Genomic DNA, 26,931 nt, shown 5'->3' on the forward strand with positions numbered 1-26,931 from the left:
CGCCGAGGAGAGTGAGCGAAGTGGGGAGAGTGCGCGAACGGCTGGCGCGGCAAGGGCGTCGGAAAGCGCGATTATGCACTAAGTCCGCAAAGTCGGTCAGGCCAGTCGCGCGACCGGATGCGACTTTCGATCGTTCGCCGACAGCGAAAGTGTAAATACCCGCCCAAGCAGGCGTCGGGAAACCGAAAAAATAGATGCGCGTGAAACGGAGCTGGGCACGCAGAATATGGAGCAGCCGTATAACTTACAGCGTACGCTGCTTCTGTTTCATGCTCCTGCTGTGAGAGCAGGTTGATATGATAAAGAGTAAAGCAGCTTCTATACAGATATCCACTGCTACGATAATGGAGTGATTTGGACCATTTAATTTTAAACACACGTAATTAAATCTCGACTGACTGCCCCTTTCCAATCATGAGCCTGCTGTAATGCCTCGCGGCAGCATTGAATAACAGAAGCCCCGGTACCTTGCATATCATGAGCCTCTCGAGCTAACTACATGTTGCTTCCGCGGCTTTACGTTCGTGCTCAGCTGTGCGTGAAAAGCATTAGCAGTAGCACGTGGCCATGTCCATTTTATCATCCTTGTTTCACGTAAAATATCGTCAAGTATTTCCATTTACATCGCGCGCGTCGCCATTTGTTTTATTGTGAATTCTAGCCTCTTTGCTGGCCTCCACATTTCGGCCCGTTATATGAGTTCTGGCTAGACACACAAGCTATTAATTAACATTAGCTATTTAGAACACCTGCAAAGGTATACGGGGCGTGTTTTTCTTGCCTGCGGAGCTACCAGCAGAAAGCGTAAACAAACAGTAGCTCTGGGTACAGTTGCAAAGGAAGTCCACGTCGCCGTACATTACAGATAAAAAAATTCAAAAAAAAAACTGGGAGACACTTCATAGTTACAGCCAACACATGCTGCACATAGCGCCAATTTACTTTATTTTCGTTTTTTACTTTAATCCGGTATAATATTTTCTTGTTCAGGAAAAAGAAATAGGCTACTGCTCATCATATCGGAGGAAATTCACTGTTCACTATACGTTGCTATGTCTTCAATCATAGCGAGTGTCATACAAGTCTTTTGTAGCACATTGGAGGTGGATGTAACGGCAATTGGTCTCGCGGCAAAAGCAGCGTTAAATCGATCCCTCATTTCCTTCCTGTTTTCAATTCAATAAATTTCTTCCGTGTCTATGCAATCGTACTTCTCTCTTTTCTCTTTGTTTGGCGTGTTTTGCTCCCTTTCTGCTGCACCTATTTTCATTACCTCTTACAGCTTCACGACCTATAGCACATAGCGTGGCTTTTTGGGCTTGTTGGTACATAGTCCCAATACACTGTAGCGCAGCAAAAGACGAGGACACAAGAGACGAGAGGTGTTCGTCTCTCGTCTCTTGTGTCCTCGTCTTTTGCTGCGCTACAGTGTATTGGAACTATAGCACATAATTTGTGCTTTAGCGTTGGTTACTTATATTAAATAATATGCACACTTTCAGCTGTAGAAATCGCATGTACGTAAATATTTTCACATGGTTTACACACACACAAATAGAAATGTGATATAAAGCAGATAAAAATGTCTCTCTTGTTTGCGCTTACTGCGCAGCAGTTTCGGGAAAATACAAAAATCGAAAAAGCATAAAAAGCAAAAAATAAATAAATACACACACAAAAAAAAGCCCAGCTGCTTAGTGTAATGTCTTGCTCGAAGACTGATAAGCGCGCTTTCACACGCCGGCACTTTCGCACGGAACAGAGTATCAAATACGGCGCCGGCAGTTTTCACGCTCCACTTATGGGCCACAAAGGGGACCGATGGGGCACGCGCTCGCATCCGAACGCAATTCAGGAAGTTATGCGAGGGTGCGGAGTGCGTTCGCTGCTCTCAAAAGGCAAGCAGGCGCCGTCATTGATGCCTCTTCCGTCATGTGGGCTGCGCTGCTGCTCCTCGTCGCCACCACCGCCACCGCCGGCGCGGATTCGTCGAGCAGAGATGAAGGTGAGCTGTCCCGTCATCAGTAGCCGGCTCATCATTGCCTCGAGACGACATCTTTGAGCAAAGTTAACCGCATGTCCAGCTTCCGTGGATATCAATTTTCAATAATGAAACATTGTAAGGTACTGTTATGGAAACGTTGAACGTAATGGTCCACTCTGCTGATGCGTAACAAAATCTTTCTTTCCCCATCGCTCGCATCGAGCAGTTAAGACTTCCATAGAAAACCAATACTAATAATAATAATAATTGGTTTTTGGGGAAAGGAAAGGGCTCAGTATCTGTCTCACATATCGTTGGACACCTGAACTGCGCCGTAAGAGAAGGGATAAAGGAGGGAGCGAAAGAAGGAAGGAAGGAAGAGGTGCCGTAGTGGAGGGCTCCGGAATTATTTCGATCACCTGGGGATCTTTAACGTGCACTGACATCGCACAGCATACGGGCGCCTTAGCGTTTCGCCTCCATCGAAACGTAGCCGCCGCGGTCGGGTTCGAACCCGGGAACTCCGGATCAGTAGCCGAGCGCCCTAACCACTGAGCCACCGCGGCGGGTCCATAGAAAACCAATGGGGAACGTTTTTGACAATAGCAAAAACGTCCATAGAAAAAAAATGCAAGCCTGCCCAAGAGATCTGATCTGCGGGTATATTGAATGTTATAGGGAAATCTTACAATATATGAAAAAATTGCGTTCATAAACTCTTCAGTGGTGAAAAATGCTTTTCTCCAGAAATGCGAGGCATGAGTAGCATTTAGGTCCGCCAGTGTGGGCAATGAAGTTGATAAGATTCTCTTAATAGTACGCCAGTAACTATGGGATAAATCTGTTTCAGCCACATGCGGAATTTCCAAAGACGCTCAGTCCAGGATTGTGGGCGGCTCGAAAGCCAGAGAAGGTGAAGTTCCCTGGCAGGTAAGTAAGACACCGTTGACGCCTGAGTGGAAGAGTGTGTGTGTTCCTCACTTATCGCCGAAAAAGAGGGGAGTCAAAATGTACATAATGTGCACAATATTCAAAATATCCTTTGCACTCACGTATGTTTTTTTGAAGGCCGTTACTGTCAGATGATGCCATACCACACCGAACTGCCCCAGTATAGAAGCGGTCCCTTTTAAAAGCTCCTGCTTACCAAGTAGGCTTGTTGCTTACTCAAGGTAAGGAGAAAATGGAGTCATTCCACTACCTGTGCCAATGAACTGGGCATAGCGATCCACAGCTGCCTATACAGTTGTGCCCCGTGTCGTGCCACGATCCAGGCGTAACCAACCATGGGTGCCTATACACAGCTATTTCATGAACAAAAACCTAACAGTTTGAATGTTGCCGCGTATTTTGTTGCCTCATTTCATTGCTGCATTACTCAACGCGCCCGAGTAAGCCTTAAAAAGCATTTCGTCGACGTGAAATTTTTCTCTAGTATGCACGTACTGACCACATGGTTTTCACATTACTGCTCTAAGTACGTTTGCACCTGTACGTAAATATGCTGCACCTCGCGCATCAGAAGTTCTTCATATCTCTCAACTGTGTCTTGATTTCGCGCTGTAAACTTTAGTATTCAGAGGTGTTTCGATATTTGCTACGGATACAAGAGACAATCAATAAACAATAAACAATGAATGAATGAATGAATGAATGCAAGGCAATGAGCCGCTTGCAGGATTTCAACAATGATATTTTTGTTTCGTATTTTATCCCCTATGAGAATATGGGTTTCCTTCATCTAATGGCAATGACAGCTAATAAAAATGTGGCGATAAGTAAACCCAACAAAGCTAATGCTGAACAAATTTAGCACGTAATAATAGATGTATACAGGGACATGCTAGTGCTACACTCAGTTAACACTTTACCCTAGACAAAGATATTAAATTGAATGGTACATTTTCATCTGGTATACGAATAACTTTGTTACCTAGCGTCCATTACACCGACGGCCACCTTTGCGTTAAGTACTAGTGACAAAAGAAAATGAGAACCACTGGAGTACCTAGTGCAGATGATAAACAAATCTCGCAGTTTATTGTTACCACGAAAGAGCGATAAAATTGACCCGAAAAAAACACATAAACAACTTGCCTTACCTGTGCGATCTAACCTGACCTCCGCATGACTAGCACGTACGTTTGTGGCCTCACGTCTTATTTAAACCTAATTTAAAGACACACCTTGTTGTAAATTTCACCTTCGTCTTAACTGACGCCGTCCGATTCAAGTCATGTATTTGTTCCCCTTGCAGGTATCTCTACAGAGGAATGGATACCCCTTTTGCGGTGGTTCAATAATTGAACCTACTATAGTTCTGACCGCGGCACACTGCGTTCGCCGGTGAGTGCTTCACGCGCAATTTTGCTTTCTTTGTTGTTCTTTCGGCGAGAACGTCGGAGACTACGTGTGCGCAGCAAAACACATTGCACCAAATAACAGTGGGAAGTTTGACAACTAGGCTTATCGACAAGTTCATTTTACTTTTACCGAAAAAAACAAAATGCCGTCGCTGTCTGGAAGACGAAGTAACAGCTTTATTGCTTTAGTAACAGCTTTAGTAACAGCGTTAGCTTTATTGGCCATGCGTAAAACGAGTGTTTCCGCATCCAGCGGGGCCAGTGAAGGAAACCCGGTGCGATCCTGAAAAGTAACATAACTTTTCCACCTAGCGGAGCGATCGACGCCTAACGAAATCTATCAAAGAAATTACGATGCACGTCTACCCGTTGTCGAGTTACACCCCCTCCAGATACGTCCCAGACGGAATTTGCTTCGTTTGAGGAGTCAAGGTGGGCCTAGAATTCGGCTTGCGGTGCGATAGGGTAACGCTTCAATTAGTAATTGCATGTATATATCTTTACCTACTATTTAATTGTGGTCTTATTTCTATACCACAACATATCGAGTTTTATTTGCTTACCAAATTCGGTATACAACAGTCCCCGGATGGGTGCACTTTGTTGTCGTAGTATATATAGCGGAACGAATGTATACATATATATAGTTCGCTAACGGGACAGTTTTCCTATCCATTATAGGATATTTCTTGGGGGTAAGGGAAGGGATTAGAGAGCACAATCAATTTTTATGGCCGCCATCTTGGATTCGAGAAACCGAAACTATGCCGCCATTACGTCTCCTGACGTCATACTCAAATAGTTCCACCTCTATGCACCATATTGGACCGGGACGTCATCATTGGCAGGTGGTTGTTTCTACAATGCTATTGTAGATGGCGCTACAAGTCTAAATGCAAGATGTGCTTTTTTTCTAGTTGCTTCTACAGATGGCGCTGTGATCTCAGGGTGATAGCAGACCACACGAAATCTCGAAACGTGATGAGTAAGAGCTAAAGCTCTTAAAAATGAACAGTAACTTTTGAATCATAACAAACATCTTCGTAATAGCACCCATTGGCAATGAAACGGTCGGCAGAATGTTGCCGTCCACGTCGTTTGCCTGTTTTTTATTTAGTTAAGCCTCACACGACTGCTCACAAAATAAACTATTTTCTCAGCAAAAGAACAATATTAAGTAAGCAAAGAAAAGAAAAATAAGCATGATGGCTTAATCACGTGTACGAAGAACTTCAGCGATGTTTAAACATACAATTATTTCGGCATAGGTTCCCAAATGGCTTCACCGTCGTGGCTGGCATTGTGAATCTTGGGAAAAGAACCAGCCACTACCAACGTCGAAATGTAAGTTACATTATTGAAAACACCTTCGAAGCGCAATCTCCGATGCTTTTCGGACACTTCAGAGTACTGCTTTTATAATAAAACAAAACTTCATTGGCGCGCTCTTCATCGATTCAAAAGCTAGGTGATTTACAAGATTAGCGAACGCCTTTTAATGCCCTGTCACTCCACCACTTCAGCTGGCAGACAGGCGTTTAGGCATATAAGTCATCTTCATATGAGGAAGGAGGCAAGATTTAAGGGCAAAGGTCAGACTCGGTGTATAATGACAAAGCTTAAGATAATATATGCATCTCATATTGTTACGTGAAGTCTCATATTAAGAGCATGTAGTGAGAACGGGCCACCGGTAAATGCTCAAATGTGATAATACGCTCCGAGAAACAAAGGGTAATGACTGAAACCTTGCTTGCATATCTTTCCAATTAATTTCATTCTCCTCCGTATACTCTGATGCGCCTTCTGTTCACCTTAGCACAGGGCACTCATATAACAATAACAAGCCGTATTTTCGCGACAGTTTTCTTTTCCCAATCTCTTCTGACTTCATCCGAAAAGCGAGTTTGAAGTAGACGGAAGGATTCGGCAGCTCTCCTAATCGCAGCTCTTCACATTCCCAAACAATCACTGTGGGGACCTAATCGCTGCAGGTGTCGAGCATTCGGCGGCATCCGAAGTTCGGCACTGACGGAGCCAACAACGACATTGCACTGCTGAAACTGGCGGAGCCTTTCGACTTCAAGGGCTCCGACGGCTACGTAGCCCCTGTGTGCTTGCCAGACCCGAAGCATCGCATGGAAGGCAGCATCACGGTTTCAGGCTGGGGTAAAACACGCGAAAGTAAGTATTTCTCGAAAAATCTCAGCACACTGATACTAATGCGGGCTTGTTACTGTCCACTGTGGCCATTTTATTCAGAACACTCGTTGTTTTCTACGCTGTTTGTAAACGTGCATGATGAGACTGGCTCGTTTTTTTTTCGTGTTTTTTTAGCCAGGTTTTTCAAGAATACACTCGAAACCAATGTGTATGTGCACGTGGATTTTAACGACCTGGAACGACACATGGTCTGCGAGGGTCGCCGTAGTGGAGGGCTTTGAATTGGTTAATTTGGAGCGCCTGGGCTTTTTAACGGCCGCTAAAATCATCCATTTTTGCATTTCATGTCCACAGAATTGCGCCCGCCGCGGCCGGAATCGAACCCTCGACCTTGGGATCAGCAACCGAACGCAAAAGCCACTTAGCTCCCGCGATAGGTCCAGCAAGAGTTCCTATCTGCGGCGTTATAGATAAAAACTGAAATGGCTTCATTACACTACGCTGAGGATGGCTTATAGTGTTAAAGTCCCTGGAATTCCTAAGCCATGTTTTCATTTACGCATTCGGGCACATAACTGCTCAAAATGATTGCCTGCAGTCATCAGGATAAGAAGCTTGGTGGGATGGGGTACCACCGTCGAAGTATTGTCCATGCAATTGACGGCCACTTGGAGATTGTTTAGTGTTGCAGTTGACTTAAGCTAGGCTGATGGTGGTGGTAGTGGTCAAAATAATAGACGATGTGTCTTAAGGTCAGAGTTTGTCTCAGTCTTAAGGCGAAATAGAAACTGCTGCGTCATGACAAGGGAGCAGGAAGAAAGAGTGCTAACAGGTCTCATAGTTTTCAGGACGCGGCTGTTGGCTCAACCACTAACGAAGTCATAATTAATGGTTTATGGGGGTTTAACGTCCCAAAGCGACTCAGGCTATGAGAGACGCCGTAGTGGAGGGCTCCGGAAATTTCGACCACTTGGTGTTCTTTAACGTGCACTGACATCGCACAGCACACTGGCCTCTCTAGAATTTCGCCTCCATAGAAATTCAACCGCCGCGGCCGGGATCGAACCCGCGTCTTTCGGGTCAGCAGCCGAGCGCCATAACCACTGAGCCACCGCGGCGGCCCAAAAGTCATAGGAAATATCCGCGTATCGAACGTGCAAGCATCTAAAACGGTAAAAAGAAAAACACGGCCTCCCTCCTTTTTTTCTGTCGCGTGCAGCCGGAAAGACTACGCAGGACTTGTACGTTGTGACCGTTCCGGTGGGAAGCGACCTCTTCTGCACGTACCAGTACGGCCAGCTCATCACGCTCAGCTCCCTGTACGACCGAAGAAGCATGTTTTGCGCCAGGGCACTGCTCGGAGGGCGAGGTTCCTGCAAGGTGAGCTACAACTGAAGGGCGCATACCAGGACAATAATTGCTAGAGCCGCAACGGTTTGGTTTATATGGGTTTAACGTCCCAAAGCGACTCAGGCTGTGAGGGACGCCGTAGTGAAGGGCTCCGGAAATTTCGACCACCTGGGGTTCTTTAACGTGCACTGACATCGCACAGTACACGGACCTCTACAATTTCGCCTCCATCGAAATTCGACCGCCGCGGCCGGGATCGAGCCCGCGTCTTTCGGGCCGGCAGCCGAGCGCCATAACCACTCAGCCACCGCGGCGGCTAGAGAGCCGCAACAGTATCGCCAAAACCCGGTAAGCAGAAAGAGAAAGAAAATGTCACTAAGACGTACGAGCAGAAAAGCCGTTAACAATTTAGGTGTAGCATTGCTTAGTACTGCTTGATGAATTAGCATTTTGGGGAAGCCAGTGCTGTTACTGGGAAGAACGTGTGCAAGAGCAATATGTTTTGCGTATTGTCCTGGTGGCCACCGAATACTTGACATCAGGGGAAAATGGGAGGGGGGGGGGGGGTGAGCTGTTGAGTATGCAGTGGTTGCAGAGGCCGCAAGAAAATGGATTTGGGCTTGTTGGATGTAAGAAGATTAGCGCGAGAAAGCAAGGATTTGATTTCCCTGACTTATTCCAGGGCGACTCCGGAGGTCCTGCGACACAGCTGGACAAAGGCGTGGCCGTCGTCGTGGGCATCGTGTCTTTCGGCCGCGGCTGCGCCAGAGCGCGCTATGCTGGCGTGTACACCAAGGTTTCGTACTACGTCGACTGGATACGGGACAACTCCAAGAAGTTTGGTAGATAGCGCTCGAGCAGAGTTACTTAGCACGCCGTGGGCGCACAAAAGAAGGAGAAAGTGCTACGTATATATTGTCTTTTGCTCAGCTGTTGATGACAAGGTAGAAAAAAATTAATAGAATTAGATGTGTGTGTCACTCCCTGTGCCAACAATTTAAAACCTACTTGAGATATAATATTAGTTCTCGGCTTTAAACAAAACATCGGTTGACCTTTGTAAACACAAAAATACCTGTTTGTATTTACAGATCCATGCTGCTAAATTTTGCGTCGACTGGCAACGCTATAGCCCGCATGTAAGAATTGCGCAGAGCGTTGGGTAGCTTTAAATTGCGGCCCCTTTGTGGTATAGCATCTCGGCCTATAGTGGCTAGTCACTGCCCAAGAAAACGCAATATTGAATTTATATGCTCTTATGGCTGCAGAAGATATTTAAATGTACGGTGGGATCTTACACGCTCAGCAGCAACATCCTTTCTAAATCGATAAATAATGGAAAAATATATTTTACTGCTGTTGACAACGAACTAGCATTAATCTTATCTGGTAAGAAATTTCACTTGCTGCCGGCGATAGTGTAAAATTGCAACCTGTAAATTGTTGGGTTTAACCTCCCGAAAATACACATGGGCTATGGAGAACGCTGTAGATGAAGGCCTAGAATTTATTTAGGCCACCTGGGGCTCTTTAACGTGCGCTGACATTGCACAGCAAACGGTCGTTTTTGTAGTGATAGCTACATTACGCTAGCATTTCGAGCCTTCAGCCACCCCGTGGCTGCGCCGCCACGCTGTCACGTGGTTGGTCACGTGGTGCGGAGCAGCTGCCGGCGGTGTGGCGCGCAGGGCGAAACCGAGAGGGGGGAGTGGAGAGGGGGAGAGAGTGAATCCATGTCCAGGGACGAAGATGAAGGAACGCCCAGCGAAATGGAGCGGCGAAAGACTGACCTTGCAATTCGACTGAGCGAGTTCCACTCGACCAGCTGTAGCTATCGCGTCACTCCAGGTTTAACCAGAGCTAAACCACAGCCGGTGGTTTAACCAGTGCTAAACCACAGACGACAGCTTTGTGAAGCAAAAAATATTAGCATGAGAAAAAAGAAAAAGAGGATGCAATAGGTACAGGTGAAAAAAGCAAATTATGCTACAGTTAGTCTGATTTGCCCCGTCGTATTCTGCAAGAAAAAATTACCCTCGTCCGGCTAGTCAAATACTAAATCTAAATTCTTTCCTTACTACACTGTTCTCGGCAGCGGCTTTCGGATATGTTATGGCAAGCCACAATGATTATAGCGAGCCAGAAGGAAGGAAGAACGCGAAAAGAACGAAACACACACACACACACACACACACACACACACACACACACACACACACACACACACACACACACACACACACACACACACACACACACACACACACACACACACACACACACACACACACACACACACACACACACACACACACACACACACACACACACACACACACACACACACACACACACACACACACACACACACACACCTAGCTGATATTGACTATCCATACAGCGTTATTGCAAGCTACCAATGATGACGATGACGGCGTGTTCTCATTGTTAGATAAGGTTTTACGACAGGACAACTCCGTTTGTTAGGTTTCCGAACTGCCTGGCTGTTGTAATAATACTGGTATGCATTCCGTGACCGAGAGTTAATTATGTCACTCTTTACCAACGTTCTGGCGTCGACGCGTGTCGGAATATCGGCCAGTGACAATATGCCATCCGCGGTCACGTGATTCCGCTGGACCAGAGTCATGCTGGCCGGGCCATGGGCGCTTTCAGGTACGGCAGAAGCGTTATGTTTCAGGCGAATGGGTTCCATATGCTTTTCGAAATTCTGCACACACACACCTTGTGTCCCCTTTCGTGTTCTGTCCTGTGTGCGTGTAAATATTTCTAAAAGAATTTACGTAGGGAGAAGGTGAGCCGTTAGGTGTTGTCATTTCTTAGTCGTGAGTGAAGGAGAAAGTTTCTGGAATTTTACTATAGTTGCATGAAGGCCACTTTGCGGGATTAAAGCTTTGTGAGTGTCATGGGGCATAGATCACAGCCCCTGAACAGTCCGTTCTCGGGACAAGCATATCGAAGGCCTGTCTGTGTGCAGCTACAAGTTCCGCAGGCTGCCACTGACTGTTCTATTCCACATCATCACAACGTGCTGCTTCAAAACTAAAGCTGTGGCCCTTGTCCTCTAGTTTTTAGGTTCGCACTGGTCTCTGTTAAGGTCTAACTAGCTTTATTTTGCTAAAATTAAACGCAGCTCGCGCAGACAGATGAACTGTTTCAGCACATTGATTAAGTTTCTGCAGTTTAAGCTGAAGGGACTGCTTCATGTCACAATTAAAAACACGTTGAAGAAGTACCATCCCGACTGCTTGTCGTGCGGAGTGAAAATGTGAATGTGATAGCTGCACAACTCCCAGCGAAATGGCCTTCCCTATCCCACTTCATTTCGTGCCTTCTTCCAGGTTTTCAAGCGGAAGTCTAAAGCTCACAGGTGACACATTTTAGTGACCAGCAGGTCAAACGTGGCGATGCTTTATTCCCATTGGTCAGAAGGTGATCACGTGGCCCAGAAGTGGTAATGTCGCTGATATTTTTGTTTCCACAGAGGTAATAGTTACACTGCGCCAGAAAAGCCAGAAACATCATGATATAGCTATCGTTGCAAACGGGCGAAATGCGTAGCTGGGCTCACAATGGAAAACGTGGCACCGCTTCTGGATTGGATGCAGGTATGTGACGTAAAGGCAAGATAACCAATGGTCATTAACGGACTGGATTCAAAAAGAATGCAAGCGAAGGAAAGGGCGGTGGAAAGTCAGATGGGCGGATGAGGTTAGGAAGTTTGCGGGGATAATGTGCCCTCGCCTGGCAAACGGCGGGGTTAATTCAAGAGATACAGGAGAGGCCTTTGTGCTACAGTGGGCGTAGTAAGACTGTTGCTGCTAATGGTGATGATTATATGGTTATCTAAAAAAGATGCAAGTGCGCTGCGAATTCTAATAACCTCGCTAGTAACGCAGGTGGCTGTCTCAGGAAAGCGCTGTAGGTGGCACTGGAAACACGGTATCGTATCCCTGTCAACATAATCGAGCTTTGAGTACATGCAAGCAACATGAAAAGAAGCACGTAGTGTTCACACGACACTTTTTTTTAACGCGAGAGCATTAAAGGCCCCGCTGTCCAGAAAATCCGGCGTCGACGTTGTGAGCACAAAATCACCAGCATGATTCAGTAGCACGGTGGTTTGGGCTTGTGAACATGATTTTTGTCACGTGATGGAAGTGAAGAAGGCGGGAAGTATGTGGCCGCGGCACTCAAACTATGAGGATGGGATGGCGCAGATACGATCTATTCGACTCAGCCCTGCTTTGATCACACGATGGCAGAGAGGTGGAATCACTGCTTTGTTGGTGACGTCACAAAACAAACAAAAGCGGCGTAGAGTACGGAGAGCCTTTCTAATAAAGCCATTATTGTCAAAACAACGTGCTCTTTTTGCCACGCAGCATTCTTGTCTCAGGGCTACATCCGTCTTCGAACACCTCACATGCTTGTATGTCGGCCTGCTTAGGTAAAATAATGTTCTTCAAATTAAAAGCTTCAAAGTTTGGAATAAAAGTGATTTGTGTGCCATGATGCATGGCCTGGTTTCTGTCTCCTACTTGCTATTGACTCTTGACAAGTAGCGGACGCTTATGCTTCAGCAATATGCGGAAGCAATGCTCAAGGTGAGCAATATGCTCATCTGTATTTCCTCTCTTCTTCACTTCGGTGAAGCTGGAAATAAATTAAGAAGAGAGTTGTGCAAGGCGCTCATCCACTAAGCATAGAAATAAATTATCTTGCGACTACACAGCTTCTAGAAGAAAATGAAGCTGTGAAAAGGCCTTTATAACGGTAAGTTTAACAACGCCCAACATATCAGCTAAATTACAGAGGAGAGATTGGGGCAAAACGTGAAATTTTGTTACTTACCGCTTCCCAGAATTTAAATGTGCAAACATATTTAATATTACTAGCACCAAAAAAAAATTACCATGTCAGCCTCGGTGAAGGAACAAGCCGTCGACAAAGCGCGAAATTATATGCACGTCCCAGTATTTAAAACTGTGCACCTGTACCGACGTAGAGTCCTTGATTATCGTATTTTATTTTACAACCAGTTAGTGGTCTTATCTTATGCTCACTCTGGGAATGTTTGCACCTCATCATCTTGCGAAAGAATTATTTTAGTAGCAAGATATAGGGGGGGGGGGGGGGGGGGGGGCAAAACTCGGCACTGTGACGCTCTGCAGGGCCTAAAGTAAAAATAACGACGTTACTGCTTACAACAAAACTCTGTCGTTGCTTTAGCGCTCATCGGATGGTACGAATGTTGAAAATGAAAGCATTGATAGCCTAGCGGCACGAAGAATAGAGGAAGAAAGCTCTAAAGCAGCGTTGATGTCACCAAACCTATTGGTCTCTTGAAAGACGCCCGGTGCAGAGCAGTAAAGGGAGGGAGGCAACATGAGGGGGAAAAAAGACACAAGCCTTTATTTAGAATCTAAGCCCTGCTCTCTTAATGGCAAGCAAAAACAGCCACTACACAGCACATTCACAAAAGAAAAAGTTCTAGAACTGTTTAGTCTGGCATAAAACCACATCCACACTTCTCGTGTTCACGAAGTGCGAATCGAACCAATCAGTTGTCCATCCAACAGGGAGCAGGCGAAACAGCAGTGACTCTAACCCAGAAAAAGGTTGCGAAGATGGTAGGACATTGACAAAGAAATGCGTGACCAGGCTGCACGCAAAGCATGACTTCAGAAGTCAGGAACGGGTCATAGAGCAAAACAGTTGTGGGTTCGGTCTAGATCCAGTGTTTTTCATGTGGATAGGCTAACGAAGATTGTGTTGGGGGCCTTGGAGCCAACCTCGAGTGCACTGACTGCAAAACTGGGTAGTTTTTTTTAACTTTGGAAGGTTTTTTTCTTTTGCCCATGAAACAAATTTTGCACTGCGAGGGCGGTGCAAAGTACGAAATTTTAACGCATTAATTACTACAAAATTTTACGGTGTTCCGATTCTGATGGCCTTTTCAGAAACATATAGTGAGCGTGATGCCTGGAAAGTAGCAAATAATTTGGCAGTATTTGGGTGTCGATATCTGTTAATAATAAAATAAGGTGATGATTTGCAGATTTGCATCGCATTTTGCTCTATGTAAAATAGGTGCTCGTTGAAAAGAAAATCTCGCTAGTCTAAAAACATCAAAATTGGTCGTAGCAATGCTTAATCGGGAGATGTGTGCAAAAATGAGAAAGTGTGCGATACATGGGAGGTACGTTGAAAAGACGAAAGGCTGTAATTATTGAACGCCTGAATAAGATGTCGCACTAGGAGTGCGCGACTATCAACATTTTCAGAAGCTATCACAAAATTGATAAAAGAAACTCTTCATTGAAACTAAACAACACGAATGACGAGTTATATTTGCAGCCAGGTCTGTTCGAGTCAATGTGCACGCATTATTTTGCGTGCACAAGGTCAGTAATCAGGGTGCGCTTTCAAAGTAAAAAAATTAAGTTCCAGGAAGGAATGTTGTACTGGATGCCTTAAAAATGACACTGACATTACATAATTTTAGTGGAGATCTTATAAATGGTGGTCTCCAGGTAGAGGTAATACGTAGAAGAACCTCGTCTGCAAGACATTTTTGACTTCGGCCACGCATTTGTGGAAAGGCATCTATGACTTCAGACTTCGGAACAGAAGGAGCGCTCACGCATTCCTTCTGTTTTTATTTGTGACTGTGAAATTATATATCTGGATAACAATAAGTAACATATTTTAGAATTGTGTGTAAGGTAAATGGGGCAGTCCAGACTTCCAACGCTAGCTTGGTCCACCTGATCGAAGGTACCGAAGTAGAAAATGTAAACACTCAGGCAGGTACCTGAAATAGAACTGCTTGAAATTAAAGATAAAGATGAAAAAAGTGAAGATTTTTCTTTCTCGGTTTTACACTTTTCACGGCTGCTACCCTCGATTTTCAGCAACTAGGAAACTCTCGATGGAGTGGAATTCGTTACGCGTAGCTTTGAATCGTTAACAACCCGACGGTGCATTCTTCTTGAGGATGTCTGCAGGAACTGCGTGTTTTAAAAAGTTGAGGGCAGCCCTTAACCGCAAATTGAATGCGGACGGCAAGGTGCCGGTCTGAAGTGGTCAAGCTCTCACGTTCGTTCTTGGCCATGCTCTGATATTTTCGGCCAAAATCTCTTCCCATCATTTTTGATTTTATAACGATAGACAAAAAAATTAGTCCTTGCACTAGTGTGTTTTCCAGTGATTAAACTGCTCCGACATACAAAACTTTCGGTGATTCTTAAGGAAGTCCCGTTATACTCTCGCGCTGATTCTGAGTGAGCGTAGGAAATTTTTATAGAAATATGACCGTCTTTTACGTCTAGTATAGTACCAATAATGTCACTCATTGAAAAAATTCCCGCCGAAATCTCTGCGCGGATTTTCATAATATTACACCGCTCCAATCATGCACGGTTGACGAAGTGAAGTAATTGGGGTAGCTAATCAGCCTACGATGGTTTTGTAAGCGTCAGCCCATCGTGGCTAAAATTTAATTCTGTGCGCATGTAAGCTGTACCCTGTGCTTTTTTCTTGGTGTATGCATTGCGTGCTTAATTAGAAATAAATGTCTTAGGAAGTTCAGCGCTGCATGATGTCCTCCCATTGTTCTATAGTCTCGCGTTCCTATACAGTTCAGATATCTGTACCTGCAAGCATGACGAGAAAAACTCCAAATCTCGTTTATCCAATGCACCATCTGGTGTCCTTTAACGTACGACCCTTAATAATCGAACGAAGGCCCGTTTACGATTATTTATTAAATCTATAAGTATCTATTAAGTTTAGTTTTTTCCTTAAGATTTATTGCTTACCATTGCGGCCTCAGCTTTTCTACGTAACATAAGGCAGCATTTACTATCGGCAAGGTCTCGAGAATTCTTGCCATGAAGTAGCGTTTAAGTACGGTTTAGTGCACCTTAAAGAGAAGTGCACCATACGCGGTGTACTAGATGACGCTAAACCGCCTTTTATATATTGCGTGCTTTTTTTGTTTTTCGGGAGAAAGCATTCACGATGCCATCATTTATGTACTTTGACAGGTTGCATCTTTATGTTATGATTTACGATGCTCGGATATAATAAACTTTCGTGTGTTACCTCGGATATAACAAATCTAAGCACGCAACACCGGATATAACGAACTAGCGGATATAGTGAACAGATAAAATAGCACTCACGAACCTCAAAACCGTGCCTGTCTTCGCACCATCTTTCATCGGCCGAGCGGTGAAGAAACAAAAAAATACATGAACTATATCGCTGCCATAGGAACCGGATGCTATGGCACGGCGCTTTGCTTTGGTTTTTGTTTTTGCCGTTAGGTGAATCGCGTAGCGTTCAGTGCAACCATGCCCCACACGTTCGGTAAGCGTTTTTATTTTCTCTTCTTTTCTAACGTGGGCACTAGACTGGGCGCGCTGCGACGGACGGACGAGCCAACTGCACAGTGAACATAAGAACGAGGAAACGCCAGGTGAGAATTTCTGCTTTGTCATCAAGGTACCAGCTCTTGCCCGCGTAACAGGTTCAAATAACGCGCGAAAATGGGCTGCTTAGAGAAGAGTCATCTTGTGGCGCCTAGAGAAACCAGGGGGCCTTATCTGATAACGGCGCGGGCCACTATGTCCCCACCTGCATATCTTACACCGTGCTCAAAATGCAATCTGTACACTGTAATCTATACACTGCGTTGTGCCTTGGACCGCCTCGATCCTCGCCCATTAACAGAGCAAAAGATCCTCGGTCCGTGGCCACAGCAGTCGACTGCCCTCAAGGCATACAAGGCAATCTCTGCCTACTTGAGAGCGACTGGATTGAGTGACAAATTGTGACAGCGTTGTGCATGTGTGTGTTATGCCTTTTTTCCCTTCTCTCTTCCTCCTTTTAGCCCCCTAATCCCTCTTCCCCAGTGCAGGGTAGCCAACCGGAACACCTTTCTGGTTAACATCCCTGCCTTTCCCTCCTCATCTTTGTCTATCTATCTATCTACCAGGACCTATGGCCAGCATTTGTGTTCTTTTTTTACTTTGTAAATGGATATAATGTCGCCTGAGAGTGGTGCCACGAGGCAGCTTAAGTTACTGCTAATTGTGGGTGCTCATACTCAAGTGACACACGCAACACTGTGAAGGAGTTATAGCAGATAACAAGAGTGGTTCTGTTGTACGAAGATTTGTTTAGTTCTCAATGCGAACATACAACACTTAAATAAATGCGGCAGCATTTGCGGAGTATTCAGCTTAAGTCCAACCAGTGTTTAATGCGACCAGCCCCATTTAACTGTGCTTCTAAGAAAGTGGCTCTTTATTTAAAGTTCGTACAATACGCCATTGGTGACGCCTCGATATCTCAAGAGCTGCTACAAAACCAAATGAATACCCACTGTAATAACGCCACAGCGATGAGGTAAAGTGTCACTGAACTTATCCTTGCAACTCTCTTCCCCATTTTCTTTGAGGTAGTAATTCCAGTAGATTGAAATTGCTTTATGCACGCCACAAGCAAGTCAAAAGACAACCAAGAACTATATAATGCCGCAGTTAATGCTAAAAAATGAAACTAAGCACTGAAAAGGGTTGCGGAACGTGCCGCTGCGTAATCTGTGTCAGCTCAGTAGTCGCCTCTAAAAAATCAGCTCAGTCAACGTGATCACGGTGCCAAGATATGATTCACATGTACGCAGTGCCGCTCATTGTTGAGCATGAAAAATTAGATAAAATCTGTCCTGATTGAAGATGATATCATAAATGCTATTTCTAGGTTTCTTCAGCGAAACAAGCTTAATTTTTTTTAGCCCTATCAGAATAATGCATAACTGACCCACAGTTATGTTTGTCAGATCTATAAGTTCGAGTTCGTTTACCAGATGAAGTACCGGAGATAAGTTTCGGTCCGAAAACACATTTTTATACGATAACTGTCCCAAGCAACGCTTGCATCGACGCTATCGACTCACTACAGCTCCACAGACCTATTCCTCTCAACCACCAGACACGACATGCCGAAAGGATAATGAATATTCTTGGCCGCAAAAGCTGCATCGACCCATGTATGGAGCACGCTACCGACGTTGCTGTTACGAACAAGACAAGCTAACAGACACATTGACACCCGTCGCAGGTTTCCGCGGCGGCAAACAGCAAGAGAACGAGGCGTGCAATGGCCGGGGTCTTCCTGTGGCAGAAATAGGCCCAAGGTTGCGAAGACTGCGCGGGGTATTAAGTAACGGCGTGTTCCCGATGCGTAAGCGCGTATACGGGTGCGCTGTGCATGCTCCCGCTGACTTGTTTTTCTTGCTCGGAATGTGCGACATGAACAGTGGCCCAGGATCGCTTATTCATGTGACCCTGTTCAGAGCGACAGTCACCTATTTAAGGGATTGGCCGGATGACTTTCGCTCTCGACACGCTGGTGCCGCCCACCAGAAAAGAACCACCGGCTCAAGTGACATGGCGGCTCTCTGCGGACAGGTGCTCACGATGTCCACGTTTCTGGTTTTATTATCCTTGGCAGGTAAGCGAGAACGTTCTCTTAGCAAAAAAACTGTTGGGCGAGTTCGTGTCACATTTTTACAGAAAATTCCAGTGCAAGTGATGACTCGTTCCCTACAATCCAGCTCGATGATATCTCCAGCTTAGAGGCCTTGATTTTAATTCCTACTGAGATCGGTTACCTCGTTATCTACACTGTTGGGGTTCACGTATAGGAATGTCTCAGGCTTTAAATGGGTTAGTTCTTGTAAATATAAGATGGGACAACTCACGTAACATGGAATAGTAATGTTTAGTTACCCACACTATAACCCTGATAGCTAAGAAAAAAAGTAATCGTTCGCTTACAAGCAACCGACCTTACCACTTTCTTGTGGCAGAAATTATCTCCTAGATGTCAGCAAAGCCGCGGATAAAAATACTGCGACGAATTCTTTAGAGGTACGTTTTTTCTTTTGTCGGGAGAGCATGTAGTGCCGACCAATCTTGTTAAAATAAAAGACGTTTCGGCTCGGCTACGTGGGCATTGTTCACAGTGAGGAGTTGAAAGTGAGGGTTGATTATATAGGCTTCGTGATGTGACGTAAGCAGCAGGTGCATTTTGGGGGGCAGATTGCTGTCGTTGCGTTTGAGCGTGTGTGCTGTCGTCTGCATATAAAGGGACTCCAAGTAAAACCTCGTCGTCTTCGGGCTAACCCACTTCGTTTATGCAGACTGTCGAAATTCGCTAGCTCACCTACCGCCAAAACAACCGCAGCGACAGGAAAAAAGGAAAAGGATTCCGCTACAATACGTCCCCGGCGTACGCGAAGCTTGCTTCACATGTTTCGGCTGTACGAAGTGGACGTCGCGCATGTCCTTACGGGCAAGCTTAGACATGCAATGCCGACGGTAAAAGACAGCTAGCGAAGGAGTAGTTCCCGGGCGTCATCTACAGGATTCTTCGCGCTGGTTGTGAACATGTGCACATCGGTGAAACGGGCGATTTCAAGAGAAAATTGCAGCCGCAAAACAACGATGCCGACAAGAAGCACGTGGCAACAAACGCGCCGGCTGAATGTGCTGCCTCCTCGGGTCACGGCATCGACTGGGATGGCGCGAATATAATCGGAAAGGAAAAGAACACGACGACAAGGCTTACTTGGAATCCCTTCATATTCAGAAGACGACACACACGCTCAATCGCCACGCAGGCCGCTTACTTACGATATACACCCGCTGCTTACGTCACATCATGAAGCCTATATAGTAAATTATCCTCACTTCCCTCCCTTCAATATGAACAAGCCCCGTAGCGGGGTTGAAGCATTTTTTATTTTAACAAGATTAGTCGGTGCCAGATACTTTTTCCGCCATGAACATTCCCGATGAGACGGGTTTCCATCAAGCCCTGGATTTAATAGGGTGGTTTTTAGGGTGCTTGTGTATCTGTGACTAGTGGGCCTTGCAGAAAACGTTAATTAGATGGCTCCCATAAACTCTGATTGCCTTTTGGTTCCCTTGTTTAGAATTACATATTTTTTGTACTCCGGTTATTTGCACAGAAGATTAATTTGTTGTTGAAAAATGATCTGTCTTATCGACCTCAATTAATTAATTAATTAATTAGATGCGATGGGGCTACATTTTGGAGACATAATTACACTTACAACACTTGGATGAAGTGAGAATAACAACTGACAAAATTATTTCAGACATTTAGTCAGTTTGTAACGAGTGACTCAAGTGCATATCATTGTCCTTTCCTGAGGTGGCGAAGAATGCGGTGCGAGTCATGCTAACATCAACTTACTACAAGTGGCGTCGGAAAGAATTGTGGGAGGACGTGAGGCCCTCTACAAGGAGTTCCCGTGGCAGGTAGGGCTCCAAGTGCATACCATAAGAGTGCAAAATTAGAAAAGTCATTTCAGTTTTCAAATCCGGTGACCGAACTAATGTCGCTGACTCTCGCACAGTACAGCTGACACGTACATCATGCAAGGTTCTCGAAGACATCATTGCACTACATTTAGGAGGCAAAGGTTTCTTCTCAAAACAACACGGGTTTAGGAAGGGACAACCATCTGAGACACAACTGCTCGAGTTCACGAACGAAGTGGTTCACGGAGTAGACGAGAGTCTTCAAGTCGGCTTCACACTTTTGACTTTGCTGACGCCTTTGAATGCGTTCTATATTGTCGTCTAATGGTAAACCAATCTTCATTACACCTTGATCCGCTAACAAATGCTTAGACGAGAAAGATTTTATCATTTCGCAAACAATTCACTTCTGTTGACAATTATTAACCCTTCTTAAATGACGTACCATGTGGCGCGCACCAAACCTTAGTGTAATAGGCCCATTATTGTTTCTATTCTAGATCAGTGATCTACCATTAAACATTACCTCGACCATGAGACTTTTCGCCGACGGCTGCATTAGTTATCGCAAATTACGCTCAGTTAACGACCACATCGTTCTTCTGGGAGATCTCGACCGCATTATAGTAATTGGTGTTCATCATGGCAGATGTCACACCACTCTTCAGGAAGATCTCGACTGCATTAGTAACTAATGTTCATGATGTTAAATGTCCCTTAACACTAATAAATTCCTGTTCATGAAATTTAGGCGCAACTGATTCAATTCCCTATCTACTTAATCGCTTAATAACAATATAGTCACCCTCGCGTCATCGTATAAGTACCTCGGCATTCATTTTTTACCTAATCTCTCGTGGCCAACCCACATAGAAAAGTTACTGCCAAAGCTAACCCTACATTAGGCTATCTGAAACATAACCTCAGAGGAGCGCCCACTTCCACTCGCCAACCTCTCGTTTCAAACATTTTTTCGCCCCTAACTTGAATACGCATCTTGCATTCGGTCCTCTGATCAAGGCTACCTAATTCATTCCCTAGAGCACACAGAAAATCGTACCGCTCGTTTCATTGCTCGAAACTACATGCGACATTCCATCATAAGTAGCATTAAGACATCGCCCTCCCTCCCATCCTTACAATCTCGCAGAACAATAGCGCTTATTTGCCGCTTCTATAAAATTGTTTATAGACATAATTCCTTCAACCAACCTCTTACGCAACCAAGTTACACATCACACCTACTGTATAATCACCTCAGTTTCAAACGACACTACGGATGATACACCGCTTTGAACTCATCAGTCCAGTCGCGTGCAATAATTTATTGGAATGGTCTTGCACACAACATTGTTCTCTGATCCTGTCATCTCCGAAGAAAAAATCTGCAGCTTTTTGTTCTGAAGACTTTTCTCTTCGTTCAATTCCTCAGTAGTTCGATTTATTTATTATTGTGCAAAGATGTTTGACTTGCTTCCATTCACACCCCAGTTTCTAGTGTAACCCGACTCACACAACAGTCCAGTTGGAGCCTGTGAGGTATCTGAATAAATAAATAAATAAATATGGGACAGGTAAGATACATAACCACGATAATATCAATACAACGGCGCCTGTCGCATTCGTTGAAAGATGCAACACAGGCGCCAGATCAGCGTACTTAAAGGTTTGGCTAACTCGGGACCACTGCCCGAGTTCGTTTGATAAGTCTGGAGATTTAAAGCATAAGGCCAACTGCTCATGCATCCAAGTGACTGACCGAGAAATGATGACTGGAGTGTTAAAAAGTAGAACGGTAAGACATTGGCAGCCATCAAGCTTAGAGCCACACACGAGTAAAATAAAATCTGACAGCACAACATGGGACAAAGCGCAACATTTTGTTCCTCAGAACCCCCTAACTTTTAAATAAACGACCGTATTAGCTTGATATTCACGGTTTATGACCCGCCACATGTCCAATGTAATGTAGTTTATGATTGACCAGATTGGTCCCTTCTAAGCACAGAAAAAAAAAATTGCGAATTGAGCCCTGGTGAATGAAAGAGCGGTCGAAAAGGCGGGAAGCCGAAAACAATGCTCTGAAGCAGAGTGCCGAAAGCAATGCTCACTATTGCGCTAGAAAAAAATAAGCGTTTCTCATGTAGCATGGCCTAATAGAAATAAGCTGAAGAAAAAAGTGTCTTCTATTGCTACCTTCTGGCGCTTAATTTTTTATTTCAGTCTAAAGATTAAACTATCCACTTCATATCTGAACTAGTTTTATCAACTGCATATCTCAATTTTGTTCCGATTTTTCAAGATCTTCCTTAACAGCAACATTCCCATGGACCCTGCAACTTTTACAATTAGACTTAATGGTATAAATGATTTCGTTAGTAAGGATGCCATCACTTTTTCGTGCACGAATACTTGAATATATTCATATTTTTGATAAGAATTTTCAATTACATTGTTTATTCGTGTTATGCGCATGACACTGCACCTATTTAAATCTGTGATGGCGCAGGTTTCTCTTCGGCTGGGCAGGCGTCACTTGTGTGGCGGAGCCCTGATATCCCCTCGCTGGGTGCTCACCGCTGCGCACTGCCTTAAGAAGTAAGTTTCATTCCATCATCATAACACGTTAAGTTTACAGTGCGACAGCTTTCTCAGCTATGTTAAGCTAAACTCACCTAAGCTGAGCTATAGCCTCGTAGATTTTTCGCAGCGGTGGTTATAGCTGTTCGGCGTTCGTATTATAGAAGCAGTCACCAAAACCAAGGAAAGCATAGGCAATTTTGTTTTAATTTGTGGTGCTGATAAATGGGAAATTAGTAGTGTAATGATTTCATGCCTGAAAGATAATTGAATAGAAAGTAGAAGAAAAATTCTCCGACACTTAAGCTCCGTTTTTAATGGCATGACTCGATGTCTTTAATGGGTCCCTTCAGCGGCCTGTGGTCCTCTTGGAAATCATTTCGCAGACATGGACACTCTTTTATATTCTGTTTACTTTCATTTTATTTTAGCTTCATTTCTTATTTACCACCAGACAAGCAAGGCCTCCCCTTAATCAAGCCGAACGAACGTTACTGAGTGGTCGATGGGCAGCGGTTCGAGATCTGGCTCGACCATTTATCTTTTCAGGGCATTGCGTTTCTTTCGTCAGAGCCACTACGTAGCGGCGGTGGAATGACGTCACGACCCTGTAGACCAATGAGGAATTGTGCAGTGATGTCATCACTGTTTTACTATGTGGTTGTTGCGGGGCGTTCGAATTACCCGCGGGAGGTCATGTGGTTCTGACGTCAGGACTTCCTTTACAATCCCGATTTTCTTGACATGCAAGCTACAGTGGTTTACTGGCTGAACGGGACCCTAAGCGCTTTCGCGTTAAAACAACCAGATACTGTCAGTGGGATCCGAGCCCACGACCTCTGTATATGTCGCGTACGGTGATCTACCAACTGGAATATGGTTGTGGCTGCCCAATCTTCCAGTTTTGAAGGTATTATGCTGCGTGTAACCAAATCTCGAGCGCGTTCACCAGCGCCACCCTCGTCCATAGCGGCCGAAGCAGAACGTCCTGTCACGAATTGTCACGCGGAACGCGATCGTACCGTGAGGGTGGCAGCTGTGTGAGAACATTCTTGACATCAAGACTGCCAGAAACCAGGTCCTCGTTAAGCTATTGAACAGGCAGGAGCTAGGGAAATGAGGGGCTGGCTATGGCATACAAATGAAGAAAGTCAACTATCGTCGAAACCAAGGAAAGCAAGGGAATCTTTTATTTTCAATGCTGATCAAAAGGAAATTTGTAGCGCACTGATTTTACGCCCGGAAGATAATTGACTAGAAAGCAACAGAAAAAAAGAGCCACATTCCGCCAGTGCCCAGAGTGCCGAGAGGTTAGGCACCTGCTTGTGCTGATGTCTTATCCCTTTATGCAGTCGAGATGCCAGCGGCTTCAGCGTTGACGCCGGCGTTCACAAGCTCAGCCTTGACAATGCTCAAAAGCAAGTGAGACAGGTAGGCAACGGCTTGACATTCTCTGTACTCGCTCCTGACGGGGCACCACGGGAGGGAACACGCAATAATCGGCCCTTCACCGCTGCAGCCTGGAAAGCCAGTTCTGAGGGTGACGTCACAGATCCGTTCGTGACGGCACTGGCTTGTTTACGCGGGCGACAGTTTAAGACCTGTCGTTCTTGGCGACTCGTTTCAGGGTATCGAGAAATTCGACCACAAGGGCTTCCGCTTTCGGACGTTCCGGAACGACATCGGCCTCCTGAAGGTCGACAAACCCTTTGACTTTGCCGGCTCTGAAGGATACATTGGCGCGGCCTGCCTTCCTCCCAAGGACTTCAAGATCAAGGACGACATTGTCATTGCTGGCTGGGGAACTACTAGAGAAAGTAAGGCTATGTGAACAAAGTGAAAAAAAAAGTAGGGGTGACTTTCTTAAAACCATAACGGAGGGACGTCGAAACGACTGCAGGCTTGTATCAGTCAAGCTGCATTCTGGTATGCACGAACAGAGTAAGAGTGAAGACTGCCTGGAATGACCACAGTCATAAAATGACAGTAAAACCCACATAGAAGCGCACTGCAGGCGGCGCTGAATTATCTGAGACCGTTGTTTCGGTCTGCTAATGCCTACTGTAGCCACTCTTAGCTTCAATGTGCTTTGCAATCACTGCCTTGAGGTCTCGCTTCTGAGGTCCAACACCATCGCATTGCAAAAATCAGTATTGGCCTTTGGTATTCACAAGCTCGAAAGTTCTCGCGCTCGTCAAAAATGGTGCTATGCATTACTAAACCACACGTTGAAAGCAGGCGCAGGTCGTGCTCATGTCAGGTGCGTCGCTTCGAGTGTGTTGCCATATATGATGCCATGTCGTAGGCGGCTTCACTTCGGACGTGCTCCAGACGGTGTCCGTGCCCACGGTTGGGGATGGCACGTGCTACTACCGGTACTTCTCCTTCTGGTCCTTGTTCTTCGGCGGCAACATCCACTACGACAGCATGTTCTGTGCCGGCGAGAGGCGTGGAGGCAAGGACTCCTGCCAGGTGTGTTTGTCATATAGATTTACGGTTTGAAGAGAATTCACCGATTCTCACTGCCTGCCGAGCTTTAGTGCGAAAACTGTGCTGACAACACTACTCTCTGTAGAAAAATTCAAAGTATAGCGCACATAATGTTTTCACATTAAATCATGATTCGCCTTTTTTTTTTTGTCACATGAATCATGATTCGCACTTATCGATAGTGCAGCAGGACTTCTAGACAGTTAAAAGCAGTGCCGCCTGGTGTCAGATGACTTTTGTCTACACGAAAAGCGATTCGCACTAAGACACATTTGTTTTAAAGAAATCAGATTTCAACGAAGTTGACACTTGTTCCAACTTTGCCGCTCAAACTTGGCCGCCATTGAATAACGCAGGAATTTAGAGAAAAAAAACACTTATGAGGTAGACTGCAATTTCATTCGTGCATTCGTTCTCAGATGGACGGCTCAGCGATTTTGGTGACAACCACAGCATCGCTCATGCGGCTGAACCTTTTGCAACACTTCAGTGTGCGTGTGATATAGTGAAGTGCCTTTTGTTTGCTGCCCCACATAAGTCGTTTACTTGGCTTTCGACCACGGGACTTTATTTCGCAAATACTTTTACTTGATGGTATCATGGACGCAGGGCGACTCGGGAGGACCAGCGGTGCAGTACATTGACGGCCGCGCCACCTTGGTCGGCGTCGTGTCCTGGGGCGAAGGGTGCGCCCGCGCCGGAAAGCCCGGCGTCTACACCGAGGTGCCTTACTTCCTCGACTGGATCCGCACTCAGATGGACTCATCCCCGGACGACGACATTAGCAGCACGAACGCTCCGGCGCGGACGAGCAGGAACGATGACACAACGTTGAGCGAATCAGGACCGGCTGAGCCCAGAACGACGTTGGAGTAACAAAACATGACTCACGATAGCCTCATTATATTTCGACGCGTCCGAAGGTCGCGTCCGTTCTTCACACTCTCAGGGGTCATGGACGCCGGGGGAAATCCCGCCTCGCGTTCACGCAACATGCGCGCTTTACCGATGCGTCCTAGTTGCGTAGCGGCAGCGTCTTAGGTAGAAGCCGTGAACACCGTCGAAGATGTTGTAGGTTACGCTGTGCATTATTTGGTAGGTATTTTTTATGGCTCGAACCCGCAGCGACTTGTACCGATCTCGCAATCAGTCCTAGCAATGCTTATTGAAAGCTTATTTTACTGAGCGAACTCGTGGAGGTCTGTTTTTGCTGGTAAAACTTTGTCACTGGGACATGGAATGGGGAAATTATAGCAGGGACAGCTCAGTGGAATTGGCTGAGCTGGAAGACTGGTGCGTACTTTTAGGGGCTCACACAAAACTCACAAAGCTGAATGGTTAAAACATCCGATGTTCGTTGCGGCTGGGCCACACAAACAGCCTCTAATTGCTAGTGTGAGCGGTGACACCTTCAAACCTATAGAATTCCGCTGGCGCTCGCTAAAATTAACCGTAGCCTGAGCAGGCTGCCATTTAAGCTTTTTGAAGCAATTGTTCCAATGTAAACTATGACTTGTGCAAGAAGTGGCTTTTGATTGGCTTAAATAGATGCCTTAAATTCGGCGACACTGCGTGTCACCACTAAGGCGCCACTTCCTGTGCACCTGTGCGGCATCCG

The 26,931-nt window shown here is 45.5% G+C and overlaps 1 protein-coding gene across 1 annotated transcript; it reads left to right on the forward strand.

The window, feature by feature from the left end:
• The first annotated feature begins 1,916 nt into the window (after positions 1–1,916).
• Positions 1,917–26,931, forward strand: LOC144095212 (transmembrane protease serine 9-like). Its single transcript, XM_077628999.1, has 14 exons — positions 1,917–2,005; positions 2,835–2,914; positions 4,242–4,330; positions 5,616–5,691; positions 6,342–6,531; positions 7,730–7,890; positions 8,543–8,697; positions 18,212–18,405; positions 20,134–20,240; positions 22,753–22,841; positions 24,176–24,254; positions 24,451–24,640; positions 25,129–25,295; positions 25,923–26,931. Exons 1-14 carry the CDS (start codon positions 1,933–1,935, stop codon positions 26,187–26,189), a joined length of 1,917 nt encoding a protein of 638 aa, XP_077485125.1. The 5' UTR covers positions 1,917–1,932; the 3' UTR covers positions 26,190–26,931.

The sequence above is a fragment of the Amblyomma americanum genome, chromosome 6 (genome assembly GCF_052857255.1).
Source record: "Amblyomma americanum isolate KBUSLIRL-KWMA chromosome 6, ASM5285725v1, whole genome shotgun sequence".
Taxonomy (NCBI): Eukaryota; Metazoa; Arthropoda; class Arachnida; order Ixodida; family Ixodidae; genus Amblyomma; species Amblyomma americanum.